Here is a 15893-nt window from a genome sequence, read left to right on the forward strand (position 1 = left end):
ATTTTGCACGGAGCCCCAGACGGAGGAAGACTGACCGTCATCTTGTGTTTCTTCCATTTTCAAATAATTGTGCCAACAGTTGTCTTCTCACCAAGCTGCTTGCCTATTGTCCTGTAGCCCATCCCCGCTGTGTGTAGGTCTACAGTTTTGGCCCTGGTGTCCTTAGCTGTTTGGTCTTGGCCATGGTGGAGAGGTTGGAGTGTGATTGATTGTGTGGACAGGTATCTTTTATACAGGTAATAAGTGCAGAGTAGGAGGTTTCTTAAAGAAAAAACTAACAGGTCTATGAGAGCCTTAATTCTTGCTGGTTGGTAATACTTAGGCTACGTTCACATTAGCGTTACGCTAATGTGCGTCGCTGTTGCGTCGGCGACGCAGCGGCGACGCGCCCCTATGTTTAACATAGGGGACGCGTGCGTTTTTTTGGTCGCGTTTTTCGACACGTGCGTCGTTTTCGACGCTAGCGTCGGACGCAAGAAAATGCAACAAGTTGCATTTTTCGTGCGTCCGATTTTCGTCAAAAAACGACGCACGCGTCGCAAAACGCAGCATTTTTGCGCGCGTTTTTTGTGCGTCGTGCGTTGCGTCGCCGACGCACCGGCGCGCAACGCAAATGTGAACGTAGCCTTACCGCAAGAGTAACTGACATGTCGCAGATATAAAAAATGCACCGCAGGTGAAAAAAAACCCGCAGAGGGCATGAGATTTCTATAAATCCCATCCACTTTGCTGGAACGGTAAGGTGCTGCGAATTTTTTTTTTGCAGAACAAGAATACATAGACAAAATCCTCGCTGTCGGAATTTGGCCTAAGAGGTTGGGGATTGGGGGACGGTGTTTTTGTGACGCCTGTAACGACATGATTGTGGGCCGCTGATGGCATTGTCATGGCAGACGGGGGACGCTGAAGGCCGCGGTGTCGGCCATGCTTGTACACCTATACAGCCTGGGATAATTATATGATAGATTGCAGGTTAAAAGAAACATATAAAATGCTAATAAATATTTGAAAAATAAATATATAGATAAAAATACAAACATAAAAATAGAATATAAAACATAAATAAAAAATGTAATAAAAAAATATATAAAAAGAACAGAAAGTCGCATTGACCCCAAAAAGGTGGTGATAAAACTACAGCTTGTAACCACAGGGAAAAAAAGCTCCAGGAGGAAAAATTGAAAATGAGGTGATGAAATACTGCAATGTTTATTAGCCTTGGGGACCAACTTTCCCCTATTTCTGTGCTGTCTTGGCCATGCAGAGTTGTAGGAAAGCTGGGGATGGCGGCCATGGTGGTGGTGGGAATCAGATAGGGACAGGACTTGAGGGAGGAAATGTCTGCAGGCTCTGCTCACACAGGGCTGAGGTAGGGGCTGCGGTCTCCATGGACGCCCCCTGCACAGACCTCCCTCCTCTGCTCCCCGCCTCTGACACGTCCTCCATGGCCCCCGCCGCCGCCGCGGTCGTGCTCCTTCTCCTGCCGGGGCTGCTGCTCCCGTCCTCCGGTGAGGAGCCCTCACCTCCCGCCCTGGTCATTGCGCTCCTGGCCCGTAACGCCGCACATGCGCTGCCCTACAGCCTGGGGGCGCTAGAGAGGCTGCACTACCCTAAGGAGAGGACCTTCATCTGGTGAGAGGCCATTGCTGCAGTCACTACAACTCCCAGCATGCACAGTGCAAGCGAGTGGGGTCTCATTGCTGGCAGAAAGTTGCCCTAAGTCTGACTTTTCTCAGTGTGAGCCCGTTCTCTGTCTTTATGCAGCCATCTTTAGGTGCCCTTTATCTGTAATTTACTGTTATTTTTGTCTTTTGCGCAGGATTGTGACCGACCACAATGAGGACGAGACCCTGGAGGTGCTGCGGCGGTGGCTGGAGTCGGTGCGGCCCTCGTATCGCTCCGTGGTGTGGAGAGCGCAGAAATCGCCCAGGTGACGTCCGCACGCCCGGGCCTGTTACGTAGATACGCCACATACCTCGCCATAAAGCTGAGTGGTCCGAGCGCCGGGCTGGCAACTTCCATTCTTCTTCTCCTGGACTAGTTTTTTTCCAAAGTTGAGGAAGGAAAAAAAAACGCAACATGCAGCATTTTTTTTTTCTGTGGCAAAGACCCGCATGAATTGGGCGCCATTGCTGATGGATCCGACGCTGCAGCTCCATTTAGTCTATGGCGCCGATGAAGGCAGCGCTGCGGAGCCATACACCTAGGGCACACGCTCTGCCAGCGGCTCCTAGAAACCCCTCCTGGCCATGGTCTTACAGCTAGGGGGGCTGATCTAAGGTCTTACACTTATGTAGGCCATAGGACCCCGTTAATTGGTTTAATCGATCTAACGTCACCGACCCAATGTGATGGCTCCTATGTGACCACTTGCGAAATGTTTCCTTTGGTTCTGAGCACTGCTTGGCGGCATTATTTCGGCAGTGCATGGAGCCGGTACTATAGGGCACATGTTTATTCTTGCCTCTATTCTTTGCTTTATAGATGGTATCCTGAAGAAACCGGTCCCAAGCAGTGGCCCGAGGAGCGCTACGAGCACGTGATGAGGCTCAGACAGGAGGCCTTGGATTACGCCCGAGAGATCCAGGCCGACTATATTCTGGTAAGGCCTCATTCACACCTCGCTGGTCCCATACCTTTTCTAGACATGATTTCTTACCAGATAGAACATGCTCCTGCTATAGTCTGTGGGGCTGTTCACATGTTCGTTGCGGACTGAAGAAAAATGGCGACTTGTCCTATTTTGATCCGAGTCTTCAATGGGGGGGGGGAAGGGTTAGTACACCGCAGATACCTGCCCACTAGCCTCTGTGCTATATGAGAAGGGCACCAAGCCCAGTGCTGGAGACAGAGGATTGTACGCAGCAGAGCAGTCTAACCTCGGCATCTTCCAGTTCACAGATGCAGACAACGTCCTGACCAATGTTCAGACGGTGCAGCTGCTCATGGCCTTGAATAAGACCCTGGTAGCGCCCATGTTGGATGCCCAGACTGGATTCTCCAACTTTTGGTGCGGCATAACTCCGCAGGTACGTGACCAATAATGCAATCATTTTCGCTGGACCCTAGGAGGGCACCAGCTGTGGTGGTCTGCAACAGGACTGCCCCTTAAAAAGGGTTGTCTAAAGTTTGGAGGTTATTGGGGCTCTTGAGTCCTAGCAGATTGATCATGCGCATTACCTCTCCATTCATCCTTAATCTGACCCCCGGAGCTAACGGCGCAGCACTCGGCTGTTTTTTTTGGCACTCCCGTTAGAATGAATGGAGCAGTAGTGCGCATGATCTGCCTGCTCTGATTCAGAGCCCCTATTCTCAGGATTGGTGTGGGTCCTAGTGGTCATCCCTCTCCCCCCAGTAATCGAGACGTTACCCCCTAATGTTGTTAGTAATTATTTGCATTCCTGTTGGCAGGGCTTTTATCGCCGGACCCCAGATTATTTCCCCACAAAGAACCGCCAGCGTGTCGGGTGCTTTCCTGTCCCCATGGTGCACTCCACCTTCCTGCTGGACCTGCGCAAGGAAGAAAGCAGTAAGCTGGCGTTTTACCCCCCTCACCCGAATTACACCTGGACCTTTGATGATGTCATCGTTTTTGCATACTCGTGTTTGGCGTCCGGTACGTATAGGAAGACATCGGTCTTTTCCATGGCTTTTTCCCGGTGGTTGGTAACCATTTTTGTTTCAGGAGTACAAGGTTACATTTGCAATGAGCATCGCTTCGGATACATCAATGTACCACCACTGCCACACCAGGACCTGGAGGACGACCAGCTGAATTTTGTACACCTCATACTGGAAGCAATGGGTGAGCAACGACCCTTCTAGAGAGGATCGTAATGGTGTATGTTGGCCTTTAGGTCGTGGCCATAGATACATACACATGAGCCACAATAATCAAGGGTGTCAAACTGCATTCCTCGAGGGCTGCAAACAGGTCATGTTTTCAGGATTTCCTTGCATTGCACACGTGATAATTTAATCACCTGCAGAGAATGATTCCAGCACCTTGTGCAATGCTAAGGAAATCTTGAAAACACGCATGGTTTGAGGCCCTCGAGGAATGCAGTTTGACAACCCTGACAATAATTGTGCTATAGTAGGGAACTGCGTTCACAGCTGAAATCTCCCAGCATCCTCTGCTTGTTCAGTGTTCAGAATATGGGGATTTGCGGCAGCAGGAATCTTTCTGAATGTGATCGCCTTCTGTAATGGAGCCGAGGAGGAGAATCCTCTAAGAGCGGTCTGTTACTCGCATCGGTCACCGCAGCACATTCACCTTCGGCTTTTTGTCTTGCAGTGGAAGGCTTCCCATTCACTGCATCCACGTACGTGCCCCTGCCGGAAAAGCAACCAGACAAGATGGGATTTGATGAGGTTTGTGCACATGGTATGTTTTTGGGTGCCCATGTCCGGGAGGAGAGATCTTTCTGAAATGCTCAGTGTATTGGACACCATTTCCATTAGTGTGATGTGATAGAAGGATGACGATGACGACCCCCGAGCTAACAGAAACGATCTGGGGTCCTACGACCTCTGCACGACATCCCTGTCAAGCCCCTCTCCTGTAATGCAACTGTTTATCTGCTTTAGGTATTTCTCATAAATCTTCTCCGTCGCCCTGAACGTCGCGAGAGAATGCAAAGATCCCTGTATGAACAAGAAATATCCTGCCGGGTGGTGGATGCCGTGGATGGAAGGTAACCTCATATCGGATCCTACCTAAAGACAGCGGATTCCTGTCCAAAAATCACGGATTAATATTAAGCCCACATGTCCTTTCATAAAGACCTCCGCAGCTGAGCTATTAAGAGGCTCTGAAGTAGCTGAGGTGTGTATTGAGGTTCTGCAGCAGCTGAGGTATGTATTTTGAGGTTCTGCAGCAGCTGATGTATTATGAAGCTCTGCAGCAGCTGAGATATGATATTTTGTAGCAGCTGAGGTGTGTATTATGAGGTTCTGCTGCAGCTGAGGTATTATGAAGCTCTGCAGCAGCTGAGGTATGAGGTTCTGCAGCAGCTGAGATGAGGTTCTGCAGCAGCAGAGGTGTGTATGATCTGCAGCAGCTAAGGTGTGTATAATGAGGTTCTGGAGCAGCTGAGATATGAGGTTCTGCAGCAGCTGTGTGTAATGAGGCTCTGCAGTAGCTGAGGTGTGTATTATGAGATTCTGGAACAGCTGAGATATGAGGTTCTGCAGCAGCTGTGTGTAATGAGGCTCTGCAGTAGCTAAGGTGTGTATTATGAGATTCTGGAGCAGCTGAGATATTATGAGGTTCTGCAGCAGCTGAGGTGTGTATTATGAGGTCCTGCAGTAGCTGAGTTGTGTATTATGATCTGCAGCAACTGAGGTGTGTATTATGAGATTCTGGAGCAGTTCAGGTGTGCATTATGTTTTGTGTAATACAGACTGCAGCTGCTGCAGAACTTCTTCAACAAAACATGCCAATCTATGGTTGGCAAAGTAGAAGGAACTTCCGCCACAAGCGATGTTCCTCAGGCCGCTGTTGCAGCTTACAGAGGCGGTGCTGGTCTCTTAGGCTACGTTCACATTTGCGCCGCTCCCGGCTGCGTCGGGCGCAGCCGCGGCAACGCACGCGCCATGCACCCCTATATTTAACATGGGGGCGCATGGACATGCGTTGCGTATGCGTTTTGCGATGCATGCGTCGCTGCAGCGCATGCATCAGGGCGCAGGGAACGCTGCATGATGCAGTTTTTCCTGTGCCCAAAACCATGCAAAAAGCGACGCATGCGTCGCAAAACGCAGCGTTTGTGCATGCGTTCATATTTGCGTTGTGCGTTGCGTTGCGTCGCCGACGCAGCGCCACACAACGCAAATGTGAACGTAGCCTAATGGACAGAACATAATATCTGCACACAATTCTTACATACCTGTATAGATATGCATCATGAGTATTATAAATCAGAATTTTGTTTTATTTCCATTCATGGCGTTTTCCTTTGGTCCCCAAAGAGTCTCGGCAGCTGCTGCACAACCTGTCCATACAGGGAAATGCTGAGCTTAACGTCAATCCATCAGGTTCTGCAGCAGCTGGGCTGTGCACTGTACAGTAGAGGAGTATCTCAGGGGGGAAGCAAGCGTTGGGCCTGATGGGGGGAGCAGGGATGGATGCTGTGAGACCTGTCAGCGGCGTAGACTGCAACCTGCACTGCTCATCAGATCAGACAGCCGCTGTGCGAGGTCCTGTAGACCCGGCGCAGTCTAACGTCAGAGCGCAGCAGTCCTGCAGATGCCACTCTTTATATGTATGCCTGTAGATCGCCGGATGCTTTATCTGTCTCCTATAGGGCCCTGAACAGCAGCGACATCAAGCGTTTGGGCGTGAACCTGCTGCCGGGATTCTATGATCCATTCTCAGGTCGGACCCTCACGAAAGGAGAGGTGGGCTGTTTCCTCAGCCATTTTAAAATCTGGAAAGAGGTAACATCTAATGCTCTTTGATATCGCAGTGTCCATAGGGATGGGGGGCTTATGGATAAAGGGTTAATGTTAACATTTGAAGTTATCACCGATCCATAGGACAGATGATAACTTGCAGATCGATGGGGGTCTTGGCCCTGAGAAGGAAGCTCAGGAATGCCCTCACCAGAGTCGCTAGCTGTACATGCGTGACCCCGCTCTATTCATTATCTATGGGACCGCTCAAGGTGAGAATTTGCAATTTTTGGCAGTCCTGAAATGCACAGAGATGAAAGAGCCCCCTCTTTTTTTTTTTTTAATTTGGTCAGGGGCCCCCATTGATCTGCAAGTTCTCATGTATCCCGTGGATCGGTGCTAACATGAAATGTTGGAAATAACACTAATGAGTGATGGGGGAGGCCTCTGATGATGCACCACCACCTCTGGTTGCTTTGTAGCCCCCGACCCATTTGCCATTTTGGGTGTATATTTAAAGGGGTTACCTTACCTCTCCTTTTCAAGAAGGGATTGTATGCTGAAGCTGGGCGTCTGGCTTGTGAAACCAGCCGCTGTTGGGGGCAATAGTGTTAGATGGCGGCCATGCAAATCAGTGTTGGTACAAGGGATACTTGGACGAGCAGGTCCGTGAGAGTGGGGTACCACTAGTATCGGGTGGCTCTCTACTCTCATGGAGAGGATATCCTGAACACAACCCCCTCCATGAAGTCTGTACAGAAAAGGGCTGTCATTTTCAAAGGGGTTTCCCCCCAAGATAGTAAGTTACCCCCTATCCTATAACTGTTTACTTGGGGTCTGACTCTTGGGACCCCTAGTGGTTCCAAGAACAGGGCTCTAGTGGACGTAGAGGATGCTAATTTCTGGTCATTCATGGTCTATGGCGCTGTCGTAAGGAGTTGAGCATATGATCAATCTTCACTCCATTCAGAAGGGCAGAGTCTCGTTCTCAAAATCGCTGGGGGTCCGCACGGCTGATCAGTAACGTATAGGATGGGGGATAACTTACTCTTTTGGGAAAACCTCTTTGAAGGGCTAGTTTCACAGACGACAGTCCTATTCTTTAGAGCCCTCGTGGAGGGGTCGTGCTCAGCATAAGGGGCTGGAGTAGAGAGTCGCTGATACTCCGTGGTAACACCTCTTTAAATATGGACCCCGAGTGAGTTGTCACCGCGTACTGATGGTTCTGATACAATTCAGATTTCCAGGTTCGTTTGGGAGTCGGGCTGCTAATTTTTCTTGACAAGTGACAATCACATTTCTGAGCCAGGTTGTCATCACCCATCCCCCACTCCTGTTAGCAGAACCACAGGGGGCAATAGCGAGTAGAAGACTATGCACATTTGTTTCACCTCCTGCAGTAATATCTTGCCCCACGTTTCAGATTGCAGATCGGCGTCTGGAGGCGACTCTGGTGTTCGAGGACGACGTCCGCTTTGCATCCTATTTCAAGAGAAAGATGATTCGCCTCCTGGGTGACGTCCGCAGCGCGGAGCTGGAATGGGACCTGATGTAAGGCGCCAGAGGTGTATTGTAGGTGATCTGTGATGGCGTCTGTGGGTGAGAACTGACGACTCTCCCCATTACAGATATATAGGAAGGAAACAAGTGACCACAGATCCCGAGAAGCCGGTGGAGAACGTGAGGAACCTAGTGGAGGCAGATTACTCCTATTGGACCCTGTGCTATATGATCTCCCTGCAGGGGGCGCAGAAGCTGCTGAACGCGGACCCTCTCTCTAAGATGCTCCCAGTAGATGAGTTCCTGCCCATCATGTCAGACACGCACCCAAAGTAGGTGCCGCCATGTTGGGTCCCTCAGTATCTTGAGTCCATCCACCCCCTGACATCCTTTTTCTCTTAATTTTGCAGCAAGGAATATAAAAGTCATTTTCCCATCCGAGACCTGAAGGTTTTCTCCGTGCACCCACTTCTCGTTTACCCCACTCATTACACCGGGGATCCCAGCTGGGAAAGCGACACCGAGACGTCCACACTCTGGGATGACGACAACGTGCGGACCGACTGGAGCGGATCCCAGAAGACCCTCAAGGATTCTCGGGGGAACGTGCCTCATGGGCTGCGCTCTGCACCACGGGATGAGCTGTGATCCTGATGCTTTACCGCGACGCTGGGCACAACCCATCACCCATGGAGCCTGAATGAACGGCAGAGGCACACTTCACACTAGTGCCCCCCTGCGGGCAGAGGGTCAGCACCATGCAGTCCTGCAGATGGGAACGGAATCCAATATTGACTCTCAGCTGCCAGAAGTGAATGTCGTATCCGTACAAGAAACTGCTAATTAAAGTGCCAATGTCATTAACGAGACCCCCGTATAGGATGATGGAGTAGTACCCACTACCCACTGTGCTGCTGAAATGGACGGCCACGGCAAGGAAAGAGCTTCTCCTCCATAAGGCATCAGGGTTGTCCAGGAATAACATGGTGAGGACCTGCCCTTAGGCACCGATCCGCAGTGTACGGTGCACAGCACTATGCACTGTATAGTGGCCCTTCTTGGGTACTGCAGCTCAGCTCCCATTGACGTTAATGAGATTACTCAGTTTTGGAAACCCCCAAGTTCAGCTTCTTTTAAGAAAAAAGAAAAAAAAAATCACAATTTTTCTTTTCTCACCCTCCCTGGGTCCAGCACCGAGTCTCCACTGCAGCTCCCAGTGTCTGACATTATCCACAGCATGGAGAGCTCAGTGGCTCGTGATAGTTGGAGTGCTGGACCCAGGAGGGTGAGTAAAGCACCTTTTTTTTTTTACATAAAAAAAAGAAGAAGCTGCCATCAGGGAACAGAGGGTTTCTGAAACCAGCAAACCAAGGTACTTAAGGATAGGTTATCAATATCCAAGTCTTGGACAACCCTATTGACATCTTTAGGGTAGGTTCACACAGCAGGGGAAGCTGCAGATTTCACCTGTAGATTTGCGCAGGTGAAATCCGCAGAGGATTACGGTATCGGGCATGAAGACGAGATTTTACAGATCCATATGATGCAGAGTTTTTCCACGTGAATACTGACCTGCTTAGCTGATTTTAGCTCCTTCCCTACGTAGTGGTACTGGTAAAGAGGGGGGAAAAAAATTAACACCAAAATTTTCATTTTTTTGGGTTGTTGCCGCATCTCTCCCCTATAAACGTTGTACAGTGATCCAAATGGTACCAAGAAAATTAGCTCCGCTGACGGAAAAGTAAAAGAAAAAAAATGACGGCACAAAAACTTTTTTTTTTTTGCAAAGTTTTGTACCAGCCCCCATTCTGCTATCTTGATGGAAAAATAAAAAAAAATAATAATAATTAAAAAAAAAATTGATTGGGAAGAGGTTAAAATCCAATGCCAATTTTGCCCCCCCTTTTTTTCAATGTATGGGGGGGAACTTGCAGTAGAAAAATCTGCACTGTGTGAACCTGCCCTTAAAGGGTCACGATTACATGACAATGGTACTTTAAAGGGACTTCTATTTCATATATTCTCAGGATGGGACATAGATGTATAGTAGATATGGGGCCTGGGAATATCCTTTTACTCGTGTTTTTTTTGTTTTTTTAACATTTCCCGTCTGCTCTGGGCCCAGGCCTCATAGGGGAGATGGAGTCAGAAGCACAGACTGAACTGTTTACAAGAGTCGCTGTAGCATTACTGTATATAGTAGACCGATTGTATGTGGGGCGCGGGCCGGGGGACATCTCACTTACAGAAGTTTTTATCTACTTTCAACTCAGGGGGATCTGATGTGAACATTTTCTATAAATATATTTGGGCAATATTAAAAGAGCTGTTTTTTTAATTATGTCTTACACCAGTATAGACTACAAAAGCTGCCATAGGGTTTCCTCTGTTATTCTTCCTGGAAGAGTATGAATAATTTGACAACTGGGTGTTACCGCCTTCTTGTCTCTACACTGATTGACAAGCTCCAAAGTACATTTAAAAATAATAATACATTTCCAGGAGGAATAACAGAGGAACGATACAATGCTCTGTTCTAAGAGAAGATGATTCTATTATTCACAGAGCGCATGAGGAGCGAGGTCCCGTCCACTTTAGGACATAAGTCACCCCCAGCTTTTCCACAAACAGACGGAAATGCTAATTTGTAAAGCGCTGCGGAATATGTTGGCGCTATATAAATAAAAATTATTATTATAATTAAATGGTCTTCTAATCACTGATGTCTTTATTGGGGGTGCTTTATAACACGGAAGGGGGTTCCGAACCTAACACATAGGATCGCTGATATGCTGGGAGTGATTGTTCTTGATCTAGGATCGCTACAGTAATGTCCATATTAATATAAAGGATCAACCAATTATTACTTATATTAGTGATCTGCAACCTGGGGCCGTCCATTGCAGAACTACTACTCCCAGCATACCCTGTGACAGCTGGAGAGCCACAGGTGCCTCATTTTTTCTGTAACTCTAGAACACGACACAGTAAATGCTGAACTGTAAAGTGATGATGTTACGGTCAGATTTAGGAATTTGCTGGTTCCCTGTAACGTCTCAGGTGTGTGATATAAATAAAGTTTACGATGCAGAATCCCGCTTTCTGTCTTGGTTGGAACATGTCGGATTATTGGGGAGGTGCAAAGCTCTGACTGGAGGGCAGAGTCCAAAATCAAACATTAAAGAGGTTTCTAGGACGACTGATCACCTCCCCTTAGGTAAGGTCATCAATTTCAGATCAATGAGGGTCCAACTCCTAGTACCCCCCAACAATCAGCCGATAAATACAAAAACATTTGCAATTTACTGCTTATTTAAATTTTCAGCCGTTCTTCAGATATTAACACTTGTTTAGAGATCGTTGCCTTGGAGACCGACCACCGCTGCTGGATAGCAGAACACACACAGTGCTTACAGGCTCTTTTTTATAGTGCTTGTAAGCATTGTTTTGCTGTTGGCCAGGATTGCTGGAGTGTGTCGTTACCTCCTTATCCCGTCACAACTTCAGAGCGGTGCTTACAAGCTACAAAGCAGCGGTGGTTGGAGGGAACCGTACGCTCCAGAGTTCCTGGCCACCTTCAAAACAAAACTCAATAGAAACGAGCTTGTAAACACTGCATGTTTTGCTGTCTAGCAGCAGTGGTCGTCTCCTAGGAAAACTAATCAATGTTAGTCCCGGAAAGCCGAAAATCACACAGTGCGGGGAGGGTCTCATACATGGTGGGCATCAGTGGTATCATACAACCAACACCTGCTTCCAACAGCAGCGACCAGAGCTAGCTCCAATTGCTGCTGTTATCGACTAACAGTGGCATTTAACTGGTGCAATGGTTTCAGCGCCCATAGTGCAATACAGGACTACAGGTTTTCCTTCAATGAACATCTCCCTAAAAATGTACTAAAAAAGCTATCAAACCATCAAATGCACCCCATAATGTTACAATAAAAACTATAGGTCACTTTCCAACAAAAAAACCCTTGCACAGCTCCATCGATGGGAAAATTAAAAAAAAGTTGAGTCTCAGAAAATGGCGACAAAAACAAACAAACAAAAAATTATGTTATGATATATATATATATATATATATATCATATTACAAAAGTCAGAATTTTTGTAATCATTTCAATACAAAAAAGAAAAGAAAAAAACTCAGGTTTGGTATTGCCGTGAACTTATCGACCTGGAGAGTCATAGTCCCAGATGTTTTTTAATGTACAATAGACAGTGTAAACACTAAAAAAAAAACAATGGCAGCACTTCTTATCCCACTTTTTCACCCCGCTTGGAATTTTTTCCCATTTTTTCCTCACATTGTATGGTAAAATGAATGGCATAATTCAGAACTACAACTCGTCCCGCAATAAATAAGCCCTCATACGGCAATGTCACGGATATGGTAAAAAAAAAAAAAAAAGTTCTGGCTTTTGGAAGAAGGGGAAAAAAAAAAACAACTGGTGGGGTCTCCGAGTGGTTGTGGTTATAGCTGCAGTACCAGTCACAGCCTATAGACAAGGGTGGTGCTGATTCTGGGGAAAGAAAAACTATCTGCTTCTATTTTGATTTTCATAAAAGGCAAAATGTTCTGAAGACAAAAAAAAAAATGCTGAAGCAGCGTGTTTCTGGCTGCAAACGGAGCCGCTGTGCCGACCGTTCATTATGGTTTACATTAATTATGTGCTAATTAAAGCAGATCATAAATCTGGCCCGATTCCATTCCTCCAGAGCCGCACTTGGCTACAGACACGGCATGTGCAGAAGGGAAAAGGCTTACTAATTGGGGACACCATGCGGGGCGGCCATGCTGCTCTGTATAACAAGAGGCCTGTCATTCACCGAGAACCCGGAGCTGGAGGCAGTTCTGCTCAGTACTGCTGTAATCAGACCGTATACAAATGCATGCATTAAAAAAACCTCATAGTTGCTTTATTCCAGAAACTGCGCCACCTCTGACCACAGGTCATGTCCGGCATTGCCAATCGGCACCATTGAAGTAAATAGAGATCACCTGCAATACCAGATACGACCTGTGAACAGCAGTGGCACTGTTTTTAAAAGAAAAAAATAATCATCTGTTTTTCAAGTTGCGTAATATCACTGTCCTGCTGCAATTTCACTAAAACGGACGCAGGTTTCCGTGGTTAATGGCTGAATAAATCCTGTTGGTGCAAGATATTAAAAAGAATTACATTTTTCAGTTTGTTCCTCTGCTTTTTGTCGATGTTGTTGATGTAACCGCTGAGCAGATATAACGGGTGACAGATGGGTGATGTCACCACTGAGCAGATATAACGGGTGACAGGCGGGGGGACGTCACCACTGAGCAGATATAACGGGTGACAGGCGGGGGGACGTCACCACTGAGCAGATATAACGGGTGACAGGCGGGGGGACGTCACCACTGAGCAGATATAACGGGTGAAGGATGGGTCACGTCAACACTGAGCAGATATAACGGGTGACAGGCGGGGGACGTCACCACTGAGCAGATATAACAGGTGACAGGCAGGGGACGTCACCACTGAGCAGATATAACAGGTGACAGGCGGGGGACGTCACCACTGAGCAGATATAACAGGTGACAGGCGGGGGACGTCACCACTGAGCAGATATAACAGGTGACAGGCGGGGGACGTCAACACTGAGCAGATATAACGGGTGACAGGCGGGGGGACATCACCACTGAGCAGATATGACGGGTGACAGGCGGGGGGACATCACCACTGAGCAGATATAACGGGTGACAGGCGGGGGACGTCAACACTGAGCAGATATAACGGGTGACAGGCGGGGGGACGTCACCACTGAGCAGATATAACAGGTGACAGGCGGGGGACGTCAACACTGAGCAGATATAACGGGTGACAGGCGGGGGGACATCACCACTGAGCAGATATGACGGGTGACAGGCGGGGGGACATCACCACTGAGCAGATATAACGGGTGACAGGCGAGGGGACGTCACCACTGAGCAGATATAACGGGTGACAGGCGGGGGACGTCAACACTGAGCAGATATAACGGGTGACAGGCGGGGGGACGTCACCACTGAGCAGATATGACGGGTGACAGGCGGGGGACGTCACCACTGAGCAGATATGACGGGTGACAGGCGAGGGGACGTCACCACTGAGCAGATATAACAGGTGACAGGCGGGGGACGTCACCACTGAGCAGATATAACGGGTGACAGGCGGGGGGACGTCACCACTGAGCAGATATAACAGGTGACAGGCGGGGGACGTCAACACTGAGCAGATATAACGGGTGACAGGCGGGGGGACGTCACCACTGAGCAGATATGACGGGTGACAGGCGGGGGACGTCACCACTGAGCAGATATAACGGATGACAGATGGGTGACGTCACTACTGAGCAGATATAACAGGTGAAGGATGGGTGACATCACTACTGAGCAGATATAACAGGTGAAGGATGGGTGACGTCACCACTGAGCAGATATAACGGGTGACAGATGGGTGACGTCACCACTGAGTAGATATAACGGGTGAAGGATGGGTCACGTCAACACTGAGCAGATATAACGGGTGAAGGATGGGTGACGTCAACACTGAGCAGATATAACGGGTGACAGGCGGGGGGACGTCACCACTGAGCAGATATAACGGGTGACAGGCGGGGGGACGTCACCACTGAGCAGATATAACGGGTGAAGGATGGGTCACGTCAACACTGAGCAGATATAATGGGTGACAGGCGGGGGGACGTCACCACTGAGCAGATATAACGGGTGAAGGATGGGTCACGTCAACACTGAGCAGATATAATGGGTGACAGGCGAGGGGACGTCACCACTGAGCAGATATAACGGGTGACAGGCGGGGGGACGTCACCACTGAGCAGTTATAACGGGTGACAGGCGGGGGGACGTCACCACTGAGCAGATATAATGGGTGACGTCACTACTGAGCAGATATAACGGGTGAAGGATGGGTGACGTCACCACTGGGCAGATATAACGGGCGACAGATGGGGCGATGTAACCACTGAGCAGATACAGGTCCTTCTCAAAAAATTAGCATATAGTGTTAAATTTCATTATTTACCATAATGTAATGATTACAATTAAACTTTCATATATTATAGATTCATTATCCACCAACTGAAATTTGTCAGGTCTTTTATTGTTTTAATACTGATGATTTTGGCATACAACTCCTGATAACCCAAAAAACCTGTCTCAATAAATTAGCATATCAAGAAAAGGTTCTCTAAACGACCTATTACCCTAATCTTCTGAATCAACTAATTAACTCTAAACACATGCAAAAGATACCTGAGGCTTTTATAAACTCCCTGCCTGGTTCATTACTCAAAACCCCCATCATGGGTAAGACTAGCGACCTGACAGATGTCAAGAAGGCCATCATTGACACCCTCAAGCAAGAGGGTAAGACCCAGAAAGAAATTTCTCAACAAATAGGCTGTTCCCAGAGTGCTGTATCAAGGCACCTCAATGGGAAGTCTGTTGGAAGGAAACAATGTGGCAGAAAACGCTGTACAACGAGAAGAGGAGACCGGACCCTGAGGAAGATTGTGGAGAAGGACCGATTCCAGACCTTGGGGAACCTGAGGAAGCAGTGGACTGAGTCTGGTGTGGAAACATCCAGAGCCACCGTGCACAGGCGTGTGCAGGAAATGGGCTACAGGTGCCGCATTCCCCAGGTAAAGCCACTTTTGAGCTACAGAGAAGCAGCACTGGACTGTTGCTAAGTGGTCCCAAGTACTTTTTTCTGATGAAAGCAAATTTTGCATGTCATTCGGAAAGCAAGGTGCCAGAGTCTGGAGGAAGACTGGGGAGAAGGAAATGCCAAAATGCCTGAAGTCCAGTGTCAAGTACCCACAGTCAGTGATGGTGTGGGGTGCCATGTCAGCTGCTGGTGTTGGTCCACTGTGTTTCATCAAGGGCAGGGTCAATGCAGCTAGCTATCAGGAGATTTTGGAGCATTTCATGCTTCCATCGGCTGAAATGCTTTATG

General features: G+C 48.2%; 1 protein-coding gene across 1 annotated transcript; it reads left to right on the plus strand.

The window, feature by feature from the left end:
• Positions 1-1273: 1273 nt before the first annotated feature.
• CERCAM (cerebral endothelial cell adhesion molecule) lies at positions 1274-9719 on the plus strand. The gene is made up of 12 exons (XM_069748102.1): positions 1274-1632; positions 1820-1930; positions 2485-2602; positions 2895-3029; positions 3412-3616; positions 3686-3805; positions 4298-4374; positions 4591-4697; positions 6309-6441; positions 7820-7947; positions 8025-8228; positions 8307-9719. Exons 1-12 carry the CDS (start codon positions 1388-1390, stop codon positions 8542-8544), a joined length of 1821 nt encoding a protein of 606 aa, XP_069604203.1. The 5' UTR covers positions 1274-1387; the 3' UTR covers positions 8545-9719.
• The last annotated feature ends 6174 nt before the right edge of the window (positions 9720-15893 follow it).

The sequence above is a fragment of the Ranitomeya imitator genome, chromosome 2, assembly GCF_032444005.1.
Source record: "Ranitomeya imitator isolate aRanImi1 chromosome 2, aRanImi1.pri, whole genome shotgun sequence".
In the NCBI taxonomy this organism is placed as follows: domain Eukaryota; kingdom Metazoa; phylum Chordata; class Amphibia; order Anura; family Dendrobatidae; genus Ranitomeya; species Ranitomeya imitator.

Coding starts and splice junctions, on each gene's coding strand:
- CERCAM (XM_069748102.1), top strand. CDS start 1,388: ATGGACGCCCCCTGCACAGACCTCCCTCCTCTGCTCCCCGCCTCTGAC. Junction 1,931..2,484: donor AGAGCGCAGAAATCGCCCAG/GTGACGTCCGCA, acceptor TTTGCTTTATAG/ATGGTATCCTGAAGAAACCG. Junction 3,030..3,411: donor GGTGCGGCATAACTCCGCAG/GTACGTGACCAA, acceptor TCCTGTTGGCAG/GGCTTTTATCGCCGGACCCC.